Source organism: Grampus griseus (genome assembly GCF_964374135.1).
Source record: "Grampus griseus genome assembly, chromosome: 20".
In the NCBI taxonomy this organism is placed as follows: Eukaryota; Metazoa; Chordata; class Mammalia; order Artiodactyla; family Delphinidae; genus Grampus; species Grampus griseus.
The window spans coordinates 21,907,448-21,926,495 of NC_139014.1; the positions used below are offsets into that span (position 1 = coordinate 21,907,448).

The window sequence follows — 19,048 nt, forward strand, 5'->3', positions numbered from 1 at the left end:
AAACAGCTTATGTGAAACACTGTGTTTTAATATATTCAGAGAAATCAAGACGTCGTTTAGCCATTAAGTGCGCTTTGTGTCTGCTTCCCTACCCTCCCAGGATTGCCTCCCCTTACTCCATACTCCCCAGCTGTGGATCCTACTCAAAGCACTTCCCTTCTCATTTTGCCTTAATCCAGGGCTCAGGCAAATAGGATATGATCAAACCTCACTTGGGCAACAATGCTGGAAACTGATGTACATTTTAAGCCAAAAGGGTAGAAACTAAGTAGCACGATGAGGGTGGCTGCTGTGGATTAACCTACTAGTGCTGCCTCTTCCCTAAGCATACACACCTTGTGTCTATGGTCAGCACTCAGCAGCTGTTATTAAAACATCAGTTTTCCCCAGGGAGGCCTGGTCTGTTTGCTGCTTTGCTGAAATGGTAGCTTTACAGAGACTGAGGGGTCAGGTTATTCTCAACCTGATTCCAGTTTCTTTGGGCTCTACTCTCAAGACAAGGTCAGAACAGATTAATCCTTAACCCAGGTGATAAACTCCTTAAAAGAAAATACTAGATTTGAAAAACAGAAACACAAGAATTAAGGTCCTGATTTTTAAGGGGAGCCCTCATGGGCTGATCAAAGTAATAGTACTATAAACCGAGCTTGCTGCTGGGACAGTGATTTCCCTTGTCATACCTCAGATGACCCAGGACATGAGCATGAGAAGTCCCACATCCTCCCCCAGCTTGAGCTAAGGAACAAGAAGGGGCTGGGCTGCTTCACTCTACATGGGTCCATATTCTGGTATCTTTGCCTCCAAATTCGGGATGGAAAAAAAGTCACCATCTCCAAAAGGTGCTAGAAATCAGGGAACTAAGTCTTATTGATGGATTTCCCAAATGTATCCACACTACCATGGCCCCTTCCTCCTCTAACGCTTCCTGGGATCACACCAGGATGCAGCTGATAATTAAGAACAAAATCCAAAGGCTGAGGGCTAAATGATTTCTTTGGATTTACATTCATCTATGAAATACAAATATTGATTCAGTGAGTCAGTGTATGCGAAAAGACCCTCTTAAATTACGCCACTTTAATAAACACTAATTATTTTTCCCAAGTCTGGATTTCCTGTAAGTCACATCACTCACAATTAAGATAACTTCCACTTCTGCCCTCTGAAGGCTGGTCTACTTCCATCCTGAACCAGGAGAAATATACAGAACCCACCACATTTGTCCAATACCTGATAGTGTTTTATTTCAAACTCTGATCCTGCCCTGTAATTAGAAAGAAAGTTCTGCCAGTTTGCTCCTGACAGTTCTTGCTGCCGGAAAAGCTGGTATCAGATGTTCTCTGAAACATACTGTTTTTCATCTGGAGTTAGAAGCTAGATATAAGATTAAAAAAAGAAGAAGTAGGTCCATTGCTGTGCACAGGACCAACCCACTAGGGCCCAACCATCAGTAGTGGTTACTGAGGATGAGACTGCTAAAAAGATCCAAGCAGGGCAAGAGAGAACAAAGGTAGCTCTTTCTACAGCATGAAGAAAATGGATGACTTCACAGCTCCCAGACTCCCAGACTTCACAGCTTCCAGCCACATCACCACCCACGCTTCACCCGAGGAGTCACTTTTGCCATCACGCTAGCTGAGGCTTATGGGCCTCTCCTTGTGGCTCTTCATACTCTTCCCAAGGTTTCATCTGGGGGCCAGGGATCATCACCGTCTGAAAGAGCAGGATACTGAGTTATCTACTATCCAAGTCCATGGCTTACCTAAGAGATTCATGCCCGCCTCCATGCCCACCTCCATGCCCACCGCCAACAAGAGGACTCCTCTTCCTGGTGGTGCATCACCCTCTCTGTCCACTAGGTGGAGCCCAACAGGAGTGGCTTAGAATGCCATGTCTTAAACCATGCAAGCTGCTTTACCTTAAGGATAGGCTGCTTAGGGGGTGCCCATGGGGGAATGATCTTGCCATGCATTCTCCAGCTCCCATAGGGATTCACCAGATGCTTTTCAAAGACAACATACTCCAGGACATCCCTGGGCACATCTTCCTGTCCATACATCAACCGGCCAAACCGATCATAGATGGCCAGAGTCTGAAAATGAAAGCACATCTAGTCAGTTAGTCCTCAGAGTTGTTTAATTCTGAATCTAGACTAACAGATCAACCACTGACACTTTACTCTTAGAGGGTTTTTGACTGGGGGGCGGGGGGGCGGGGTGGTGGAAGGAGGTAGGAGGGAGTCCAGGAAGGGTGGGGAAGAATATCCCCACACCTGTTTTAGTACAGCTAACATCCAGCAGTGGGAAGGGTGCAGTGACAAGGTAAGACAGACCTTTCCTTAGAACTCAGAGTCCCGGGCAGCTGTACCCAGAAATCAGAGGGAGGTGCCCAACCTGAGAGTGAAGAAAGCTGGGAGGAAAGCAGACTGGTGCCTCTACCTGCCGGGTGTGCATGCGGATGGTGACCTGGCCATACGCGTTGCCCTGGTTCAGCAGACTTGAACAGCGAACCTGCACCACCTGGGGTGGCTCTAAAGATTCTACAAAGTTCCAGCGGACGGTCTTGTATTTGATGTCCCAGACCATGTCCTGAGGGCAGAGGAGAATAGTTCAACTGGATTTTTCCCTCCCTGTAGGGAAGTTGGAGCTTATTTCCACGCTTGCTCTTCCTGCAATACCACAGTCAACATGCAACGTTTCCCATCAAATGCTCTCTGGTGCTTATTTTCTCTCACCTTAAGCTACTGCTCATGCTCACCTCACAACAACTCTCTTTCCATTTCTAAAACACAACTCAAGACCCACCTACCTCCTTGAGGACCCTTCTCCAAATCAATGAAGGCCACACTCCAACCTGCCAGCTTACCTAATACCCCATTATCCCTCCTACACACGTCCATAATCTGCTCATTATTGCATGCACTTCTGTTGACTGCACATGTTTGGTTTTTTTTCCTCTCACCTTTTGGCAATGAAAGGTGGGATTTTATAGGAATTTTATAGCCTTTTATAAAGGCTAACCTGCTAAGACTAGGATAGCGATACTTGTCCCTGGGGAGATGAAGCAAAACTGATAGAAACTGAAGTTCTTATTCCTGAACCTCTAACTGAACCACCAAGTCCTCATTGTTAGGGGTCTCCCAGAGTACCTAGCACCCCTGTTATCACACAATGTAAGCCTCACGAACACTGGTTAAATCCTTTACTGTAGTATAGGTATGTGCAGGGCTGTCTAGGTATGTCTAGACAGGTATGACATATAGGTATGTCTCAGTACTGCTTGCTGAGGGACTTCTTCTTTCTTCACCTGTGTGGCCTTTACCAGAGTCCATATCAAGTCGTCATCATTCAGCCAAAAATAATGGAACTTCAGCTTTTGCCTTAGACTTCCTGTACTCTCAAAACTGATCCTTAAGAAAATCAGAGGGGATAGCTAGAATCTGTCTACTCAGGGGTCCCACAGTTTTAAGGAAGATAAGAACCTACCGGAAAACAGTTTTCAGTTACCAAGGTATGAAGCCGGTCATGGTCTGAGCTAAAAAGGAAAGAGATATTTATCACTGACTCCTCCTGCTTTTATGATACTGTGTATGAAAGCTGAAAATGGCCCTGAAAATAGAAAACAACTCCCTTCATTTTTATAAACATTTTCTGCACACCTACTATAAGCCAGGTAATATACTAAGTCCTGGTCCTAGTCCAAAGATGAAAAACAACATGATTTACCGGAAAACCGTGAGATCTAAGAGCAGCGTAAAGTTATGTTTGAATCTCAGGAGCAGAAAGAAATTTCGCTGAAATTACTGTACCTCCTTGAGATGGGCAAGAAACCCTCACTGGGATGTGGGGACTGATTTTTGTTCTAAGTTGGAACAAAATCCAACACAAATAACAATCAAAAGCTCAATTTATCTCCTCTTACCATGGACACATCATCAATACCGACTGCTTAGCCTTATTTCTTACACATTCATCTTTGAACCTAGCCAAAAGATAACCATCTGTTTTTTCTGGTCTTTTCTACATAAAACTGCCCCCCGCCCCATCTTTGTTGCTGCCAGAGTGATCTAGTTATGCTGATTCTATGCAGTAACAGTAAGAAAATAGTTGGCAAACCCCAGCTCCTGTACATGTAAGATTTTAGGAGGGGTCCTAACTGAAGGGCTTCAAATAAACCTAAGACCACAGATTAGTTTCTTTCAGATACACATTCATGACTTTTCCCCACAATTTAATACTTTCTGAGCAGTTTAAGTCTTTGCCCTTTGAAAAATTGTGTCTCTAATCCCACAGTGGGTAATGGATTAGTTCTGTCTACCTGCTTCCCTTCCACTTCTATTCCAAATACAAAAGATTCCAAGTCATTTCCCCCACTGTAGCTCTAAACTAGACTAGACTGAGGTGTGGTGACAGCTACCACAACCACCATGCTTGCCACCTCAGAATAAATTCTTCCTTGTCACTGTCCTGGCCTAGAAATCTTCAGTAGAAATAAATTCCCCGTTTTATGAGTTCACTCAGTATTTTGCAATAGAACTTACCCTGAAAAATAAAAGGAGGACATCTGCTTTGGGCAACATAATGGACTGAGCTTATGTAAAACTGCTCCCACTATAAACATCCAGAAAGGTTGGAGAGAATATAATACACACAGACACACACACATTTTAAAATCTCTAGCCTAGTTCACAAGAAAGGAAGGTAAGTTCTTAGATGCCAGAAAGGAAGAGTGAGTTAAAAGCAGAATGGAAAGAATACAACCTGATACCACAACAGCACAGAGATGATTTAGGGATCTAGAAATAGGATCTGATGGCTAGAGCTTGACTTTTCCTAAAACCTTGGATGCTGGAAGGACAGGGAGTTGGAACTGAGATCCCTGCATAAAGCTATGACCCTCAAAGAGTCCTGTACCTGCAGGAAAGGGAAATTAGAAAATAGTCCACCAACCTAGATATAAAGTTTCCCTCACTCTAGGGCTTGGGGTGGGGGTGGGGGTGTCTAAAAAACAAATTTTAAAAACTCCCACAAAAAATTAAAGCCTTAAGTCCACATTATACCCAGAGGTGGACACAGAATTTATGGTATCTGTATGATGTAAGAATTCCTAAGCTAAGAAATTAACATAGAAACTGATACCTGGGCTTCCCTGGTGGTGCAGTGGTTGAGAGTCTGCCTGCCAATGCAGGGGACACGGGTTCGTGCCCCGGTCCGGGAGGATCCCACATGCCGCGGAGCGGCTGGGCCCGTGAGCCATGGCCGCTAAGCCTGCGCGTCCGGAGCCTGTGCTCCGCAACGGGAGAGGCCACAACAGTGAGAGGCCCACGTACTGCAAACAAAACAAAACAAAACAAAACAAAAAAACAAACTGACACCTGGCCAAGGATATCCCTAGAGTATCTGGCAGAAACACCCCAAAACCTCTCTGGGATCATATTCATAACTTAGGTTGTTTGGAATTCCCTCAGAAGAAAAACTCTCCATTGCAGATGAGCTCACAGTGAAACATTACAAAACATCTGGAAGCTAGCAAAATCAACAGACACAGACGTCAAGCAAAATGACAGAGGAGGAAGCACTAGGGTTGGGTCCCTCCATTGAAACAACTGATAAATTAGAAAAAATAACCAGAACCACAATTTCAGAACTCTGGATGTTGACTGGACACCTATAACAACTAGGGAAGTGCTTGACGAAGGGAGAAGCCAGTGATCTTGAGTTTAAGAACATGTGCAAACCACCTACCCTCCTCTTTCCCTCAGCCCTGCCATTACTGGTGGGGATAGTAGCCTGTGTTCCTGGAGTGGATGGCTGGCGCAAGGGCAGGCAGTAGGGACCCCTCCCTCCAAAAATTTGAGTTGCACATTTTGGTCAGGTTGGTGGATTGCAGAGAGACCAGAGCAAATGATGTCATGGTTTCAGCCCTGCTGGCTGCAGCAGCTTTTCCCACCAACAGATTTAAAGGGATAAAGGACCAAGAACACCTGTTTTGTTTTTATTCAGCCAGACAATTTAGGAAATCTTTGTCAAGTCACTGGCTGATTGCAGAGATGATGGAACAGAAACTTCAACGACTACCCACAACAAAGAATACACACTTAGCAATACTAGTTTGGAAAAGTCACAAATGGATGGCAGTGGCACTGATGAGCAAAGTCAGCAATTCCTGAGAAGCAGAGGAATCTGATTTCCAGAGTTACCACATAATAATACTCAGAATGTCCAGTTCTCAACAAAAAAATTACAAAGTATACAAAGAAATACAAAAGTATGGCCCATCCACAGGAAAAAAATTTTTGACAGAAACCATCCCTGAGAAAGCCCAGACACTGGAATTATTAGCCAAAGACGTTAAATCAACTATCCTACTTACGCTCACTGAGATAAAGGTAAGCATGGACAAAGAACTAAAGGAAATCAGAAAACAATGTATGAAATAAGAACATCAATAGATCCACCAGAGGGCAGACAGCAGAAGCAAGAAGAACTACAATCCTGCAGCCTGTGGAACAAACACTACATTCACAGGAAGATAGACAAGATGGAAAGGCAGAGGGCTACGTAGCAGATGAAGGAACAAGATAAAACCCCAGAAAAACAACTAAATGAAGTGGAGATAGGAAATCTTCCAGAAAAAGAATTCAGAATGATGATAGTGAAGATGATCCAGGACCTCGGAAAATGAATGGAGGCAAAGATCGAGAAGATGCAAGAAATGTTTAACAAAGACCTAGAAGAATTAAAGAACAAACAAACAGACATGAACAATACAATAACTGAAATGAAAAATACACTAGAAGGAATCAATAGCAGAATAACTGAGGCAGAAGAACGGATAAGTGACCTGGAAGACAGAATGGTGGAATTCACTGCTGCGGAACAGAATATAGAAAAAAGAATGAAAAGAAATGAAGACAGCCTAAGAGACCTGTGGGACAACATTAAACACAACAACATTCACATTACAGGGGTCCCAGAAGGAGAAGAGACAGAGAAAGCACCTGAGAAAGTATCTGAAGAGAGTACAGCCGAAAACTTTCCTAACATGGAAAAGGAAATAGCCACCCAAGTCCAGGAAGCACAAAGAGTCCCATACAGGATAAACCCAAGTAGAAACATGCTGAGACACACAGTAATCAAACTGACAAAAATTAAAGACAAAGAAAAATTATTGAAAGCAGCGAGGGAAAAATGACAAATAACATACAAGGAAACTCCCATAAGGTTAACAGCTGATTTCTCAGCAGAAACTCTACGAGCCAGAAGGGAGTGGCATGACATATTTAAAGTGACGAAAGGGAAGAACCTACAACCAAGATTACTCTACCCGGCAAGGATCTCAATCAGATTTGATGGAGAATTCAAAAGCTTTACAGACAAGCAAAAGCTAAGAGAATTCAGCACCACCAAACCAGCTCTACAACAAATGCTAAAGGAACTTCTCTAAGTGGGAAACACAAGAGAAGAAAAGGACCTACAAAAACAAACCCAAAACAATTAAGAAAATGGTAATAGGAACATATGTATCGATAATTACCTGAAATGTGAATGGATTAAATGCTCCAACCAAAAGACAGAGGCTTGCTGAATGGATACAAAAACAAGATCCATATATATGCTGTCTACAAAAGACCCACTTCAGACCTAGGGACACATACAGACTGAAAGGGAGGGGATGGGAAAAGATATTCCATGCAAATGGAAATCTAAAGAAGGCTGGAGTAGCAATACTCACATCAGATAAAATAGACTTTAAAGAATGTTACAAGAGACAAGGAAGGACACTACCTAATGATCAAGGGATCAATCCAAGAAGATATAACAATTATAAATACATATGCTCCCAACATAGGAGCACCTCAACACATAAGACAACTGCTAACTGCTGTGAAAGAGGAAATCGACAGTAACACAATAATAGTGGGGTAAATTAACACCTCACTTACACCAAAGGACAGATCATCCAAAATGAAAATTAATAAGCAAACACAAGCTTTAAATGACACAACAGACCAGATAGATTTAATTGATATTTATAGGACATCCCATCCAAAAACAGCAGATTACACTTTCTTCTCAAGCGTGCACGAACATTCTCCAGGATAGATCACATCTTGGCTCACAAATCAAGCCTCAGTAAATTTAAGAAAGCTGAAATCATATCAAGCATCTTTTCTAACCACAACACTATGAGATTAGAAATGAATTACAGGGGAAAAAAACATAAAAAACACAAACACATGGAGGTTAAACAATACGTTACTAAATAACCAAGAAATCACTAAGGAAATCAAAGAGGAAATCAAAAAATACCTAGAGACAAATGACAATAAAAACACAACGATCCAAAACCTATGGGATGCAGCAAAAGCAGTTCTAAGAGGGAAGTTTACAGCTATACAAGCCTACCTCAAGAAACAAGAAAAATCTCAAATAAACAATCTAACCTTACACCTAAAGGAACTAGAGAAAGAAGAGCAAACAAAACCCAAAGTTAGCAGAAGGAAAGAAATCATAAAGAACAGAGCAGAAATAAATGAAACAGAAACAAAGAAAACAATAGCAAAGATCAATAAAACTAAAATCTGGTTCTTTGAGAAGATAAACAAAATTGATAAACCATTAGCCAGACTCATCAAGAAAAAGAGGGAGAAGACTCAAATCAATAAAATTAGAAATGAAAAAGGAGAAGTTACAACAGACACCGCAGAAATACAAAGCATCCTAGGAGACTACTACAAGCAACTCTATGCCAATAAAATGGACAACCTGGAAAAAATGGACAACCTGGAAGAAATGCACAAATTCTTAGAAAGGTATAATCTTCCATGACTGAACCAGGAAGAAATCAAAATATGAACAGACCAATCACAAGTAATGAAATTGAACTGTGATTAAAAATCTTCCAACAAACAAAAGTCCAGGACCAGATGGCTTCACAGGTGAATTCTATCAAACACTCAGAGAAGAGCTAACATCCATCCTTCTCAAACTCTTCCAAAAATTGCAGAGGAAGGAACACTCCCAAACTCATTCTATGAGGCCACCATCTCTGTGATACCAAAACCAGACAAAGATACTACAAAAAAAAGAAAATTACAGACCAATATCACTGATGAATATAGATGCAAATATCCTCGACAAAATACTAGCAAACAGAATCCAACAGCACACTAAAAGGATCATACACCACGATCAAGTGGGATTTATCCCAGGGATGCAAGGATTCTTCAATATATGCAAATCAGTCAATGTGATAAACCATATTAACAAACTGAAGAATAAAACCCATATGATCAACTCAATCAATGCAGAAAAAGCTTTTGACAAAATTCAATACCCATTTATGATAAAAACTCTCCAGAGAGTGGGCATAGAGGGAACCTACCTCAACATAATAAAGGCCATATATGACAAACCCACAGCAAACATCATTCTCAATGGTGAAAACCTGAAAGCATTTCCTCTAAGATCAGGAACAAGACAAGGATGTCCACTCTCACCACTATTATTCAACATAGTTTTGGAAGTCTTAGCCACAGCAATCAGAGAAAAAAAAGAAATAGAAGGAATACAAATTGGAAAAGAAGAAGTAAAACTGTCACTGTTTGCAGATGACATGATACTATACATAGAGAATCCTAAATATGTCACCAGAAAACTACTAGAGCTAATCAATGAATCTGGTAAAGTTGCAGGATACAAAATTAATGCACAGAAATCTCTTGCATTCCTATACACTAATGATGAAAAATCTGAAAGAGAAATTAAGGAAACACTCCCATTTACCATTGCAACAAAAAGAACAAAATACTTAGGAATAAACCTACCTAGGGAGACAAAAGACCTGTATGCAGAAAACTATAAGGCACTGATGACTCCCTGACCTCACACTATACTACAAAGCTACAGTAATCAAGACAATATGGTACTGGCATAAAAACAGAAATATAGATCAATGGAACAGGATAGAAAGCCCAGAGATAAACCCATGCACCTATGGTCAACTAATCTACGACAAAGGAGGCAAGGATATACAATGGAGAAAAGACTCTTCAATAAGTGGTGCTGGGAAAACTGGACAGCTACATGTAAAAGAATGATATTAGAACACTCCCTAACACCATACACAAAAATAAACTCAAAGTGGATTAAAGACCTAAATGTAAGACCGGACACTATAAAACTCTTAGAGGAAAACATAGGCAGAACACTCTATGACATAAATCACAGCAAGATCCTTTTTGACCCACCTCCTAGAGAAATGGAAATAAAAACAAAAATAAACAAATGGGACCTAATGAAACTTCAAAGCTTTTGCACAGCAAAGGAAACCATAAACAAGACCAAAAGACAACCCTCAGAATGGGAGAAAATATTTGCAAATGAAGCAACTGACAAAGGATTAATTTCCAAAATTTACAAGCAGCTTATGCAGCTCAATAACAAAAAAACAAACAACCCAATCCAAAAATGGGCAGAAGACCTAAACAGACATTTCTCCAAAGAAGATATACAGACTGCCAACAAACACATGAAAGAATGCTCAACATCATTAATCATTAGGGAAATGCAAATCAAAACTACAATGAGGTATCACCTCACACCAGTCAGAATGGCCATCATCAAAAAATCTAGAAACAATAAATGCTGGAGAGAGTGTGGAGAAAAGGGAACACTCCTGCACTGCTGGTGGGAATGTGAATTGGTACAGCCACTATGGAGAACAGTATGGAGGTTCCTTAAAAAACTACAAATAGAACTACCATATGACCCAGCAATCCCACTACTGGGCATATACCCTGAGAAAACCATAATTCAAAAAGAGTCATGTACCAAAATGTTCATTGCAGCTCTATTTACAATAGCCCCAAGATGGAAACAACCTAAGTGCCCATCATCGGATGAATGGATAAAGAAGATGTGGCACATATATACAATGGAATATTACTCAGCCATAAAAAGAAATGAAATTGAGCTATTTGTAATGAGGTGGATAGACCTAGAGTCTGTCATACAGAGTGAAGTAAGTCAGAAAGAGAAAGACAAATACCGTATGCTAACACATATATATGGAATTTAAGAAAAAAAAAGTCATGAAGAACCTAGGGGTAAGACAGGAATAAAGACACAGACCTACTGGAGAATGGACTTGACGATATGGGGAGGGGGAAGGGTGAGCTGTGACAAAGCGAGAGAGAGGCATGGACATATATACACTACCAAACATAAGGTAGATAGCTAGTGGGAAGCAGCCGCATAGCACAGGGATATCAGCTCGGTGCTTTGTGACCGCCTGGAGGGGTGGGATAGGGAGGGTGGGAGGGAGGGAGACGCAAGAGGGAAGAGATATGGGAACATATGTATATGTATAACTGATTCACTTTGTTATAAAGCAGAAACTAACACACCATTGTAAAGCAATTATACCCCAATAAAGATGTTAAAAAAAAAATGCAAGTGAAATAACAACAAGGTAGAACTTAAAAAAACTAAATAACAATAACACAGGAGATGTATGAGGCAGTGACTGAAATTCAAGTGTTTGAAGCTTCTTGTGATATTATCAACAATACATGCTAAACATTTTAATAACTATTATAAGAACAGAAGTAGAATGTAATAGTTCCAAACAAGTGGAAGGAATAAAAAAGTCAGAAGGAAATTATATCAATACCACAAATGAAAGGAAAAAAAGAAACAAAGAAAAATCATGGTAACTAGAATGCAAAAAATAATGTGGTAGGAAAAAAATATCAAATATAAAAAAACTACACTGAACAATAAACAGAGCAGGTTTCAGAAAAATACATCATTCATGTAAATTTTCACAACACATTAAACAATACTGTACATTGTTTATACACATGTACATGTGGTGAGTATAAAAATGTGCATGAGAATAATAGGGAAGATAGTGGTTCTTTCTAGGAAGGAGAAGAATGGGGAGATGGGGCTTTAGCTGTATCTATAATGCTTTATCCCTGTCTCTTCCCCCAATTAGGCATTCAGAAGCAAATATGGCAAAATGTAAACATCTATTACCTTGCAAGGTATTTTTTTACATGTTTGAAATATTTCACAATTAAAAACTTTTTTTAAACAAATAAAAGTAAAAAGAAATAATTAATGGATTTGAGAGTATAGGTTTGGGATCCTACCTGAAGCCTAGCCACAGCAAGCTACAGTTCAAAGAATGTCGGCAACAGTCCAAGGACTAGTACTTAAGGTTATTCCAGGCCCCTCATGTTGATTTTTCATCTACCTAGCAGCCCTGACTTTTCTCCCTTGGTTGAATCAAGAAAAAGTTGGAAAATTTTTAAAGAAACTTATTCAAAACAATTAAGGAAAGGAAATGTACATATACAAGACAAACACACAAGAAGGGTCAGGATGAATTAGGGATTAGGCGGGTGAAAATAGCAGCCGTTCAGCAGAGTCTCAACACTTGCCAGTGGAGCTGAGCCAGACCAAATGGTGAAAACTCCCAGAAGCAGTGAGAGGAGTCAAGGACAGCTCCAGGCTCCAATTTCCCACAGAGGAACATCTCCCACTCTAGAACTCTTACCTGAAGAAAAAAAAAAAACCTGTGCCTAGAATAATAGCTGCTGAGAACATAATGGGTATAAGACAGGGAGTTCACGTACTTGTTTAGACACAGGTGAGCTTCAATGAAGATATCCTGGGCTTTTTCAGGGAAGTCCTTTATTTTAAAATTAGGATCACTTTCTCTTATCCTCCGGATTCTGTAAAATTAAGCATGAGAATCATTTCTAAAGAAGACTTTTCCATAACTTACAGCTTACTTTACGTCCGTTAATGTCTGTCCATTTATTCAATAATTGATTTTTGAACGTGCCAAGTCCTGTAAATTCAACCTTCTAACTCGCACTTAAATCAATCATTCTAAAGAAAGGCCAAAGCTGGGACTTCCTGGTGGTGTAGTGGTTAAGAATCCACCTGCCGGGCTTCCCTGGTGGCGCAGTGGTTGAGAGTCCGCCTGCTGATGCAGGGGACATGGGTTTGTGCCCCGGTCCGGGAGGATCCCACATGCCGCGGAGCGGCTGGGCCCATGAGCCATGGCCGCTGAGCCTGCACGTCCGGAGCCTGTGCTCCGCAACGGGAGAGGCCACAACAGTGAGAGGCCCGCGTACCACAAAAAAAAAAAAAAAGAACCCACCTGCCGATGCAGGGGACACAGGTTCGATCCCTGGTCCGGGAAGATCCCACATGCCACGGAACAACTAAGCCCATGCGCCACAACTACTGAAGCCCGCGTGCCCTAGGGCCCACACACCACAACTACCGAAGCCCACGTACTCTAGGGCCCGAGTGCCGCAACTACTGAGCCTGCATGCTGCAACTACTGAAGCCCACACGCCTAGAGCCTGTGCTCCGCAACAAGAGAAGCCACCCCAATGAGAAGCCCGCACACCACAACGAAGAGTAGCCCCCACTCACTGCAACTAGAGAAAGCCAGCGCGCAGCAACAAAGACACAATGCAGCCAAATATTAAAATTTAAATTTAAAAAAATAAATAAAAAAATAAAGACCAAAGCTTTTCATAGTGAAATTTCAGAATTTTGGCATCGAAGAAAACATCCTATAAGCACTAAGAAAGAAAAAACAGGTTTCATACAGAGGCTCAGGAGCCAGAAAGACATTGGGCTTCTAACTAGCAACATTAGAAGTTAGAAAGACGGAACTTCCCTGGTGGTCCAGTGGTTAAAACTCTGCGCTCCCAACGCAGGGGGCCCGGGTTCGATCCCTGGTTGGGGAACTAGATCCTGCATGCCACAACTAAGAGCCCACATAATGCAACTAAAAGAGCCCACATGCCGCAAGTAAAGATCCTGCACACTACAACAAAGATCCCTCGTGCTGCAACTAATACCTGGCACAGCCAAATAAATAAATATTTAAAAAAAAAAAAAAAAAGGAAGTTAGAAAGACAATGGAGCAGTGCTTTTAATTGAGAAAAAAATGACTCCCAGCCCAGAATTCTATACCTGGGAAAATTATAAATGAAGTGGGAGACTAAAAAAAGACTTTTCCTTAGCCTTGCAAGATCTCATTTATCTACCATCCACCCGTTCTCAGGAAGCTGCTGGGGAATGTGTGCCACCAAAATAACTGAATGAACCATGAGAGAGAGAGGTAAAATCCACGACACAGGGAATACATATAAGAGCAAGGCAAAAGGAGTATCAGGATGATGATAAAAGTGGATCCCACGATGTACAGTGAGCCTAAAGAGGGATCAATCCAGACCGAAATAGGTAAGAAGGCTCCAGGAGGGCTTTCTTCTTGAAGATGGGATTGATAAAATAGTTAACGTTTTCTGTGTACTGAGAGAAAATTAACACAACCAGGGGTTCCATAAGCAAATGAGAAAAAAAGACACGACACCAGAAAAAAAAACTATTATGCAGGAAATGTAATAATAATGTGCATGACTGCATGACTCTGCATGACTCTGCTGCATGACTCTGCTGTCAATAGCATTTTCGTACTTATAATGTAAACAGGGAATTCTGATCTAATCAAAGTGTTACTATAACTATATTAAGAGGATGGGGGACACCATAACCCAGTGGAATTTATCCCAGGAATGTAGGATTGGTTTAACACTAAAAAAATCAATTAATGCAATATACCATATCAATAGAATAAAGGACAAATATCACATGATCATCTCAACAATCAGGGAAAAAGCATGTGATAAAATCCACTCCTTTGCACTTTTCACCTCAGAGCCTTGCTTGTACTGTTTTGTCTCCCTAGAATGCTATTCCTCACTATACCCCTCTACTCAGCTAACTCCAAGCAACCCTTTAGGTCCCAGCTTTAAATGTCATTTCCTTAGGGAAGCTTACCTTTAACTCCCAGACCAAGTTATCTTTCCCTGCCATATGTTCCCACAGCACTCATACTTCACCGTATCTGTAATTATTTGTATACAATCAGTATTTAATAACTGGTTTCCTCTCCTAGATAATAACTCCATAATAAAACCACCTGTGTTCTGTTCATCATCATCATGAACCTTCCACCAAACAGCTCTTAGGCTAGGAGAGAAATACATGAGAGGAAATCATCACAATACAGAGTTATCAGAAGTAGTAAGAATATGCATACAGTTACAATTATAACAAAGGCAGCTCCAACAGCAGTCAGAGAAGGCTTAAAAGCAGACAGAGATTATCATACTTAGCGAAGTAAGTCAGAAAGAGAAAGACAAATACCATATGATATCACTTATATGTGGAATCTAAAATACAACACAGGGACTTCCCTGGCGGTCCAGTGGTTAAGACTTTGCGCTCCCACTGCAGAGGGCACAGGTTTGATCCCTGGTCAGCAAACTCAGATTCCACATGCTGCGTGGTGTAGCCAAAAAAAAACACACACACACACACACAAATGAACATATCTATGAAAGACTCACAGACATAGAGAACAGACTCGTGGTTGCCAAAGGGGCTGGGGGAGGGAAGGATTGGGAGTTTCTTATTAAAAAAAAAAAGTGAGACTTCCCTGGTGGCGCAGTGGTTAAGAATCCACCTGCCAATGCAGGGGACACGGGTTCGAGCCCTGGTCCGGGAAGATCCCACATGCCGTGGAGCAACTAAGCCCGTGCACCGCCAACCACTGAGCCCACATGCCACAACTACTGAAGCCCGCACGCCTAGAGCCCACGCTCCGCAACAAGAGAAGCAACCACAATGAGAAGCCCCCGCACCGCAACGAAGAGTAGCCCCTGCTCACCACAACTAGAGAAAGCCCGCGCACAGCAACAAAGACCTAAAACAGCCAAAAATAAAAATTAATTAATTAATTAAAAAAAAAAAAGCAGACACAATACTTGAGAGAAAAAGACATTTTTCAGGCAAAGGAAAGGATGTGCAAAGAGACACAGCACAACATTTGTCAAGGAACTGGCAATTAGTTTGGAAAGGTTAAAGTTTAGGATGAGAAAAATGGAATAAGGAGATCATGGTGGAGAGGAAGGCAAGAGACAAATTATAAAAAGCCCTGAATACCACTGAAGAAATTTGGATTTTATTCTTCAGATAACAGGAGCCACAAAGGAGTCTGAGACAGAAGAGTTGATGTGATAAGATCTGTATTTAGAGAAATAGGTTATGGCCACATGAAGAATTAACACTGACTCAGTATACTTGTGCATAGAAATCTATATATGACCCTAAGAACCTATCATTCAGATACAGTTAGAGCTAGAGTGACAGATACTGAAAGTCTCTTTAAGAAGAAAGTTTTGGCTCTGCTCCTTAACTAAAGCCCAGTTAGCTCCCCAGAACACGTCTGTCTTTTTAAGCCTTTTTGGCTTTTCTTACTCTCTTAAGTTTAAACTCTAAGGTATTTCTCATAAAAATATGCTCTCTCTTACTATTACTTTAAATTTTAAAATATGTGATCCAGAAAGTGTCCTACAAACTTCAATGTGAACTTCCTAAATGATGTGACAAAAACGAACAATCAAGGTTGAGATGCCCATATTATACATTAGCTCTATTACAGAGAAAGAATATACTGTCAAGTTATCAAGGGAGTTACAGGCAACACAATTAACCCAAGATGACCTCTCTGGATTAAGCAGCAACAAGAAATTTTCATTCTAATACTGACTCCCAGCTGTCTCAGACACCTACGATAATTGTGATGCCACATTCTTCTTCAATCGCTCAGTTCTCTGTGCCAGTCCTTCCTTAGAAAGAGATGACACTCGGGCATCACCCTCAGGAGGAACATAGGCGTCAAAGATACCAGCTGTAAAGAGAGACGGAGAAAACTAAAAAAGCATTGAAAGATTGAGAAAAAGTCATCCTGAGGTCATACAAAATTGGGAGGGCTCCTGAATACAAAATACACTAACAAAATAGACTTCCATGTAAAGGGAATCGTGTTGCATTAGAAAAAGTAGAATAAGATCATTTCAGCCTTCTCTTAGAGCCTCAGCTTCTTCTTGTACAGAATGGAGATATTTTACCCTGGTCTTCTAGGAACAGTGTGAAAACAAGATCAAAGATGACCTCATGAAATATAACGTATACAAATTATTGAGACTGAACCGATTTTGTAGTTAATTAAATGCTATCATTCATACTCCAAATCATTCCACTTTCCAAGATCTCTGACAGAAGGGGATTGGGTCAGGGTCTCAGAAATACCATGTCTCACCTGTACAGGCCAGATGTATGGGACGCTCCAAACGTTCTGGAGGAATGACCAGTCCTGCTTTCCGGGCATATTCTACAAACTCCTTTTCTGATTTATATTTGGGTTGATAAGTAGGGGGTGTGAAACGTTTTTTAGTTCTCACTGGAAATACTGCTGTGGACTGAGTCACCAGGACTGGCTGGAGGATGGTAGAAAAAGGTTAGGTAACCTGGAAAAAAATCAATCTTGTACAAACTGTAAGCAAAGATAGAATGGGCACATCCAAAGAATGCCTTAGGAACAATTACAAAGCCACATATCATGGGGGAAAATGCACAACTATCTTAACAATTATGGTGTCTCTTACTAAAAGCCAGTAAGCAACTTTTACTAACACCATTCAACGTTTACTAAAGGCTTTCCTTTATTTAGTACTTTCCATAGTATAGGACTGTGCCAACTCCTAGAGATGCAGAGTTAATGAAAGCAAGGCTTCTGCTTTCAAAGAACGCTCAGTCTGATGGGGAACTTAAACACCAACCCGATACTGAAATGAGCAGAAGAAAAGTCCTCTTCTTGACATCTCCTCTACATTTACTCAGATTCCATTCTGCTCATTCTATTGGGAGCCTCAATGTAAACTTTATTCTGTCGTTCTAGCTCCCAACTGATCAATAAGCTCTTCAAAGGCCAGGTCTCTTTCTCTCTGACCACGAGGTTTGTTCAGGCAGGTACGAGACTCCTTTCTTTACAGCTACTGTTCAATTAAGGACATTTATAAAAATCAACGGGAAGCGAACGCACCTTCCAACCATAACTTCTTCCCCTTTAACACCCCCAGGCCAGTCAGACCCAGACCAAACCGGAGAAACTTAATCCCCGAGAACTTGCCCGCTCTCATGGCCCTACCAAGGCTCTCCCCACTCAGCCACATAGTTAAGTAGTTATGTCTCGTCTATCTCAACTCTTCCCTAGCCTAGGTACGACCTGTAACGTCCAAGTTCACCAAGGACAACTGCAAAGCGAGTATTTCCCTGCACTCTGTTCCCCTCCAGCCCCTAGACTCCTATCTACCCCGTCCCTACCCACCTGCCGAGACCACCATCCTAAAGCCCTGGATAAGCGAGACAAATCCCGCGGCAAGGGGACTGCCATTTTGCTCACGCAAAGGCAGCCGGGATGGAGACAGTAAAAAGCCTTGGGCCGGAAAAGAGGTGCATAGGGCGGAGCTAGCTCGGGAGTGGAATTTTCCAGGGCACGCGCCCGCCGCCGAAGTGTGAGCGGCGCGAACGCGCACGTACACGTCCGGGGTGGTGGTGGTGGGGGAGTTGGGCTGCACATGCGCAGTAAAACGGCGTTGGGGGTAGGGTGGAAGCACGGTTGTCACGCGCCAGGCGGGGCGTGCAGCCGAAGCTGCGCCTGCGCGCCGGACTTCCTGGCTGTCAGGCATTGCCGCATTCGAGTAAGAGTGGGACATTGCTGCACCTTGTGAACGAAAAGATGTTTCCCTTCTGAGATGACTATTTTTCTTCAGTGCCTTCTTGGATCCTAGAAGGGGCAAAAATGACTAGTTTCTGGGTCTGTATCCGACCTCGATATTCTGGGTAACCTTAATCCGGAGGTCTAGTTTTACCAATCTGTACCGTATGAAGAATTCTTTCTTACTAGCAAATTAAGGAAATTAATGACTACTATGTTTATTGAAGCAAAAGACACGTGGACTGACAAAAGTATTTATCTGTTTACCATTTTGGGACAGAGGCATAATAATATGAGGCACAATAATATTTTTATTAACAAAAAATAGCTTATACTTAGAAATTGTTTACCGGGTGCCAGGCATCTTTCTAAACTTTTTACATATATT

General features: G+C 41.6%; 1 protein-coding gene across 1 annotated transcript; it reads right to left on the reverse strand.

Moving 5' to 3' along the window:
- Positions 1-1,218: 1,218 nt before the first annotated feature.
- MRPL45 (mitochondrial ribosomal protein L45) lies at positions 1,219-18,397 on the reverse strand. Its single transcript, XM_082679917.1, has 8 exons — positions 18,271-18,397; positions 17,203-17,380; positions 16,674-16,791; positions 12,647-12,745; positions 3,486-3,534; positions 2,439-2,588; positions 1,919-2,092; positions 1,219-1,713 (listed from the first exon to the last, which is right to left on the reverse strand). Exons 1-8 carry the CDS (start codon positions 18,334-18,336, stop codon positions 1,627-1,629), a joined length of 921 nt encoding a protein of 306 aa, XP_082536043.1. The 5' UTR covers positions 18,337-18,397; the 3' UTR covers positions 1,219-1,626.
- Between the last annotated feature and the right edge of the window lie 651 nt (positions 18,398-19,048).

Coding starts and splice junctions, on each gene's coding strand:
- MRPL45 (XM_082679917.1), bottom strand. CDS start 18,336: ATGGCAGTCCCCTTGCCGCGGGATTTGTCTCGCTTATCCAGGGCTTTA. Junction 17,381..18,270: donor TAGGATGGTGGTCTCGGCAG/GTGGGTAGGGAC, acceptor ACCATCCTCCAG/CCAGTCCTGGTGACTCAGTC. Junction 2,589..3,485: donor TAACTGAAAACTGTTTTCCG/GTAGGTTCTTAT, acceptor CTCTGCCCTCAG/GACATGGTCTGGGACATCAA.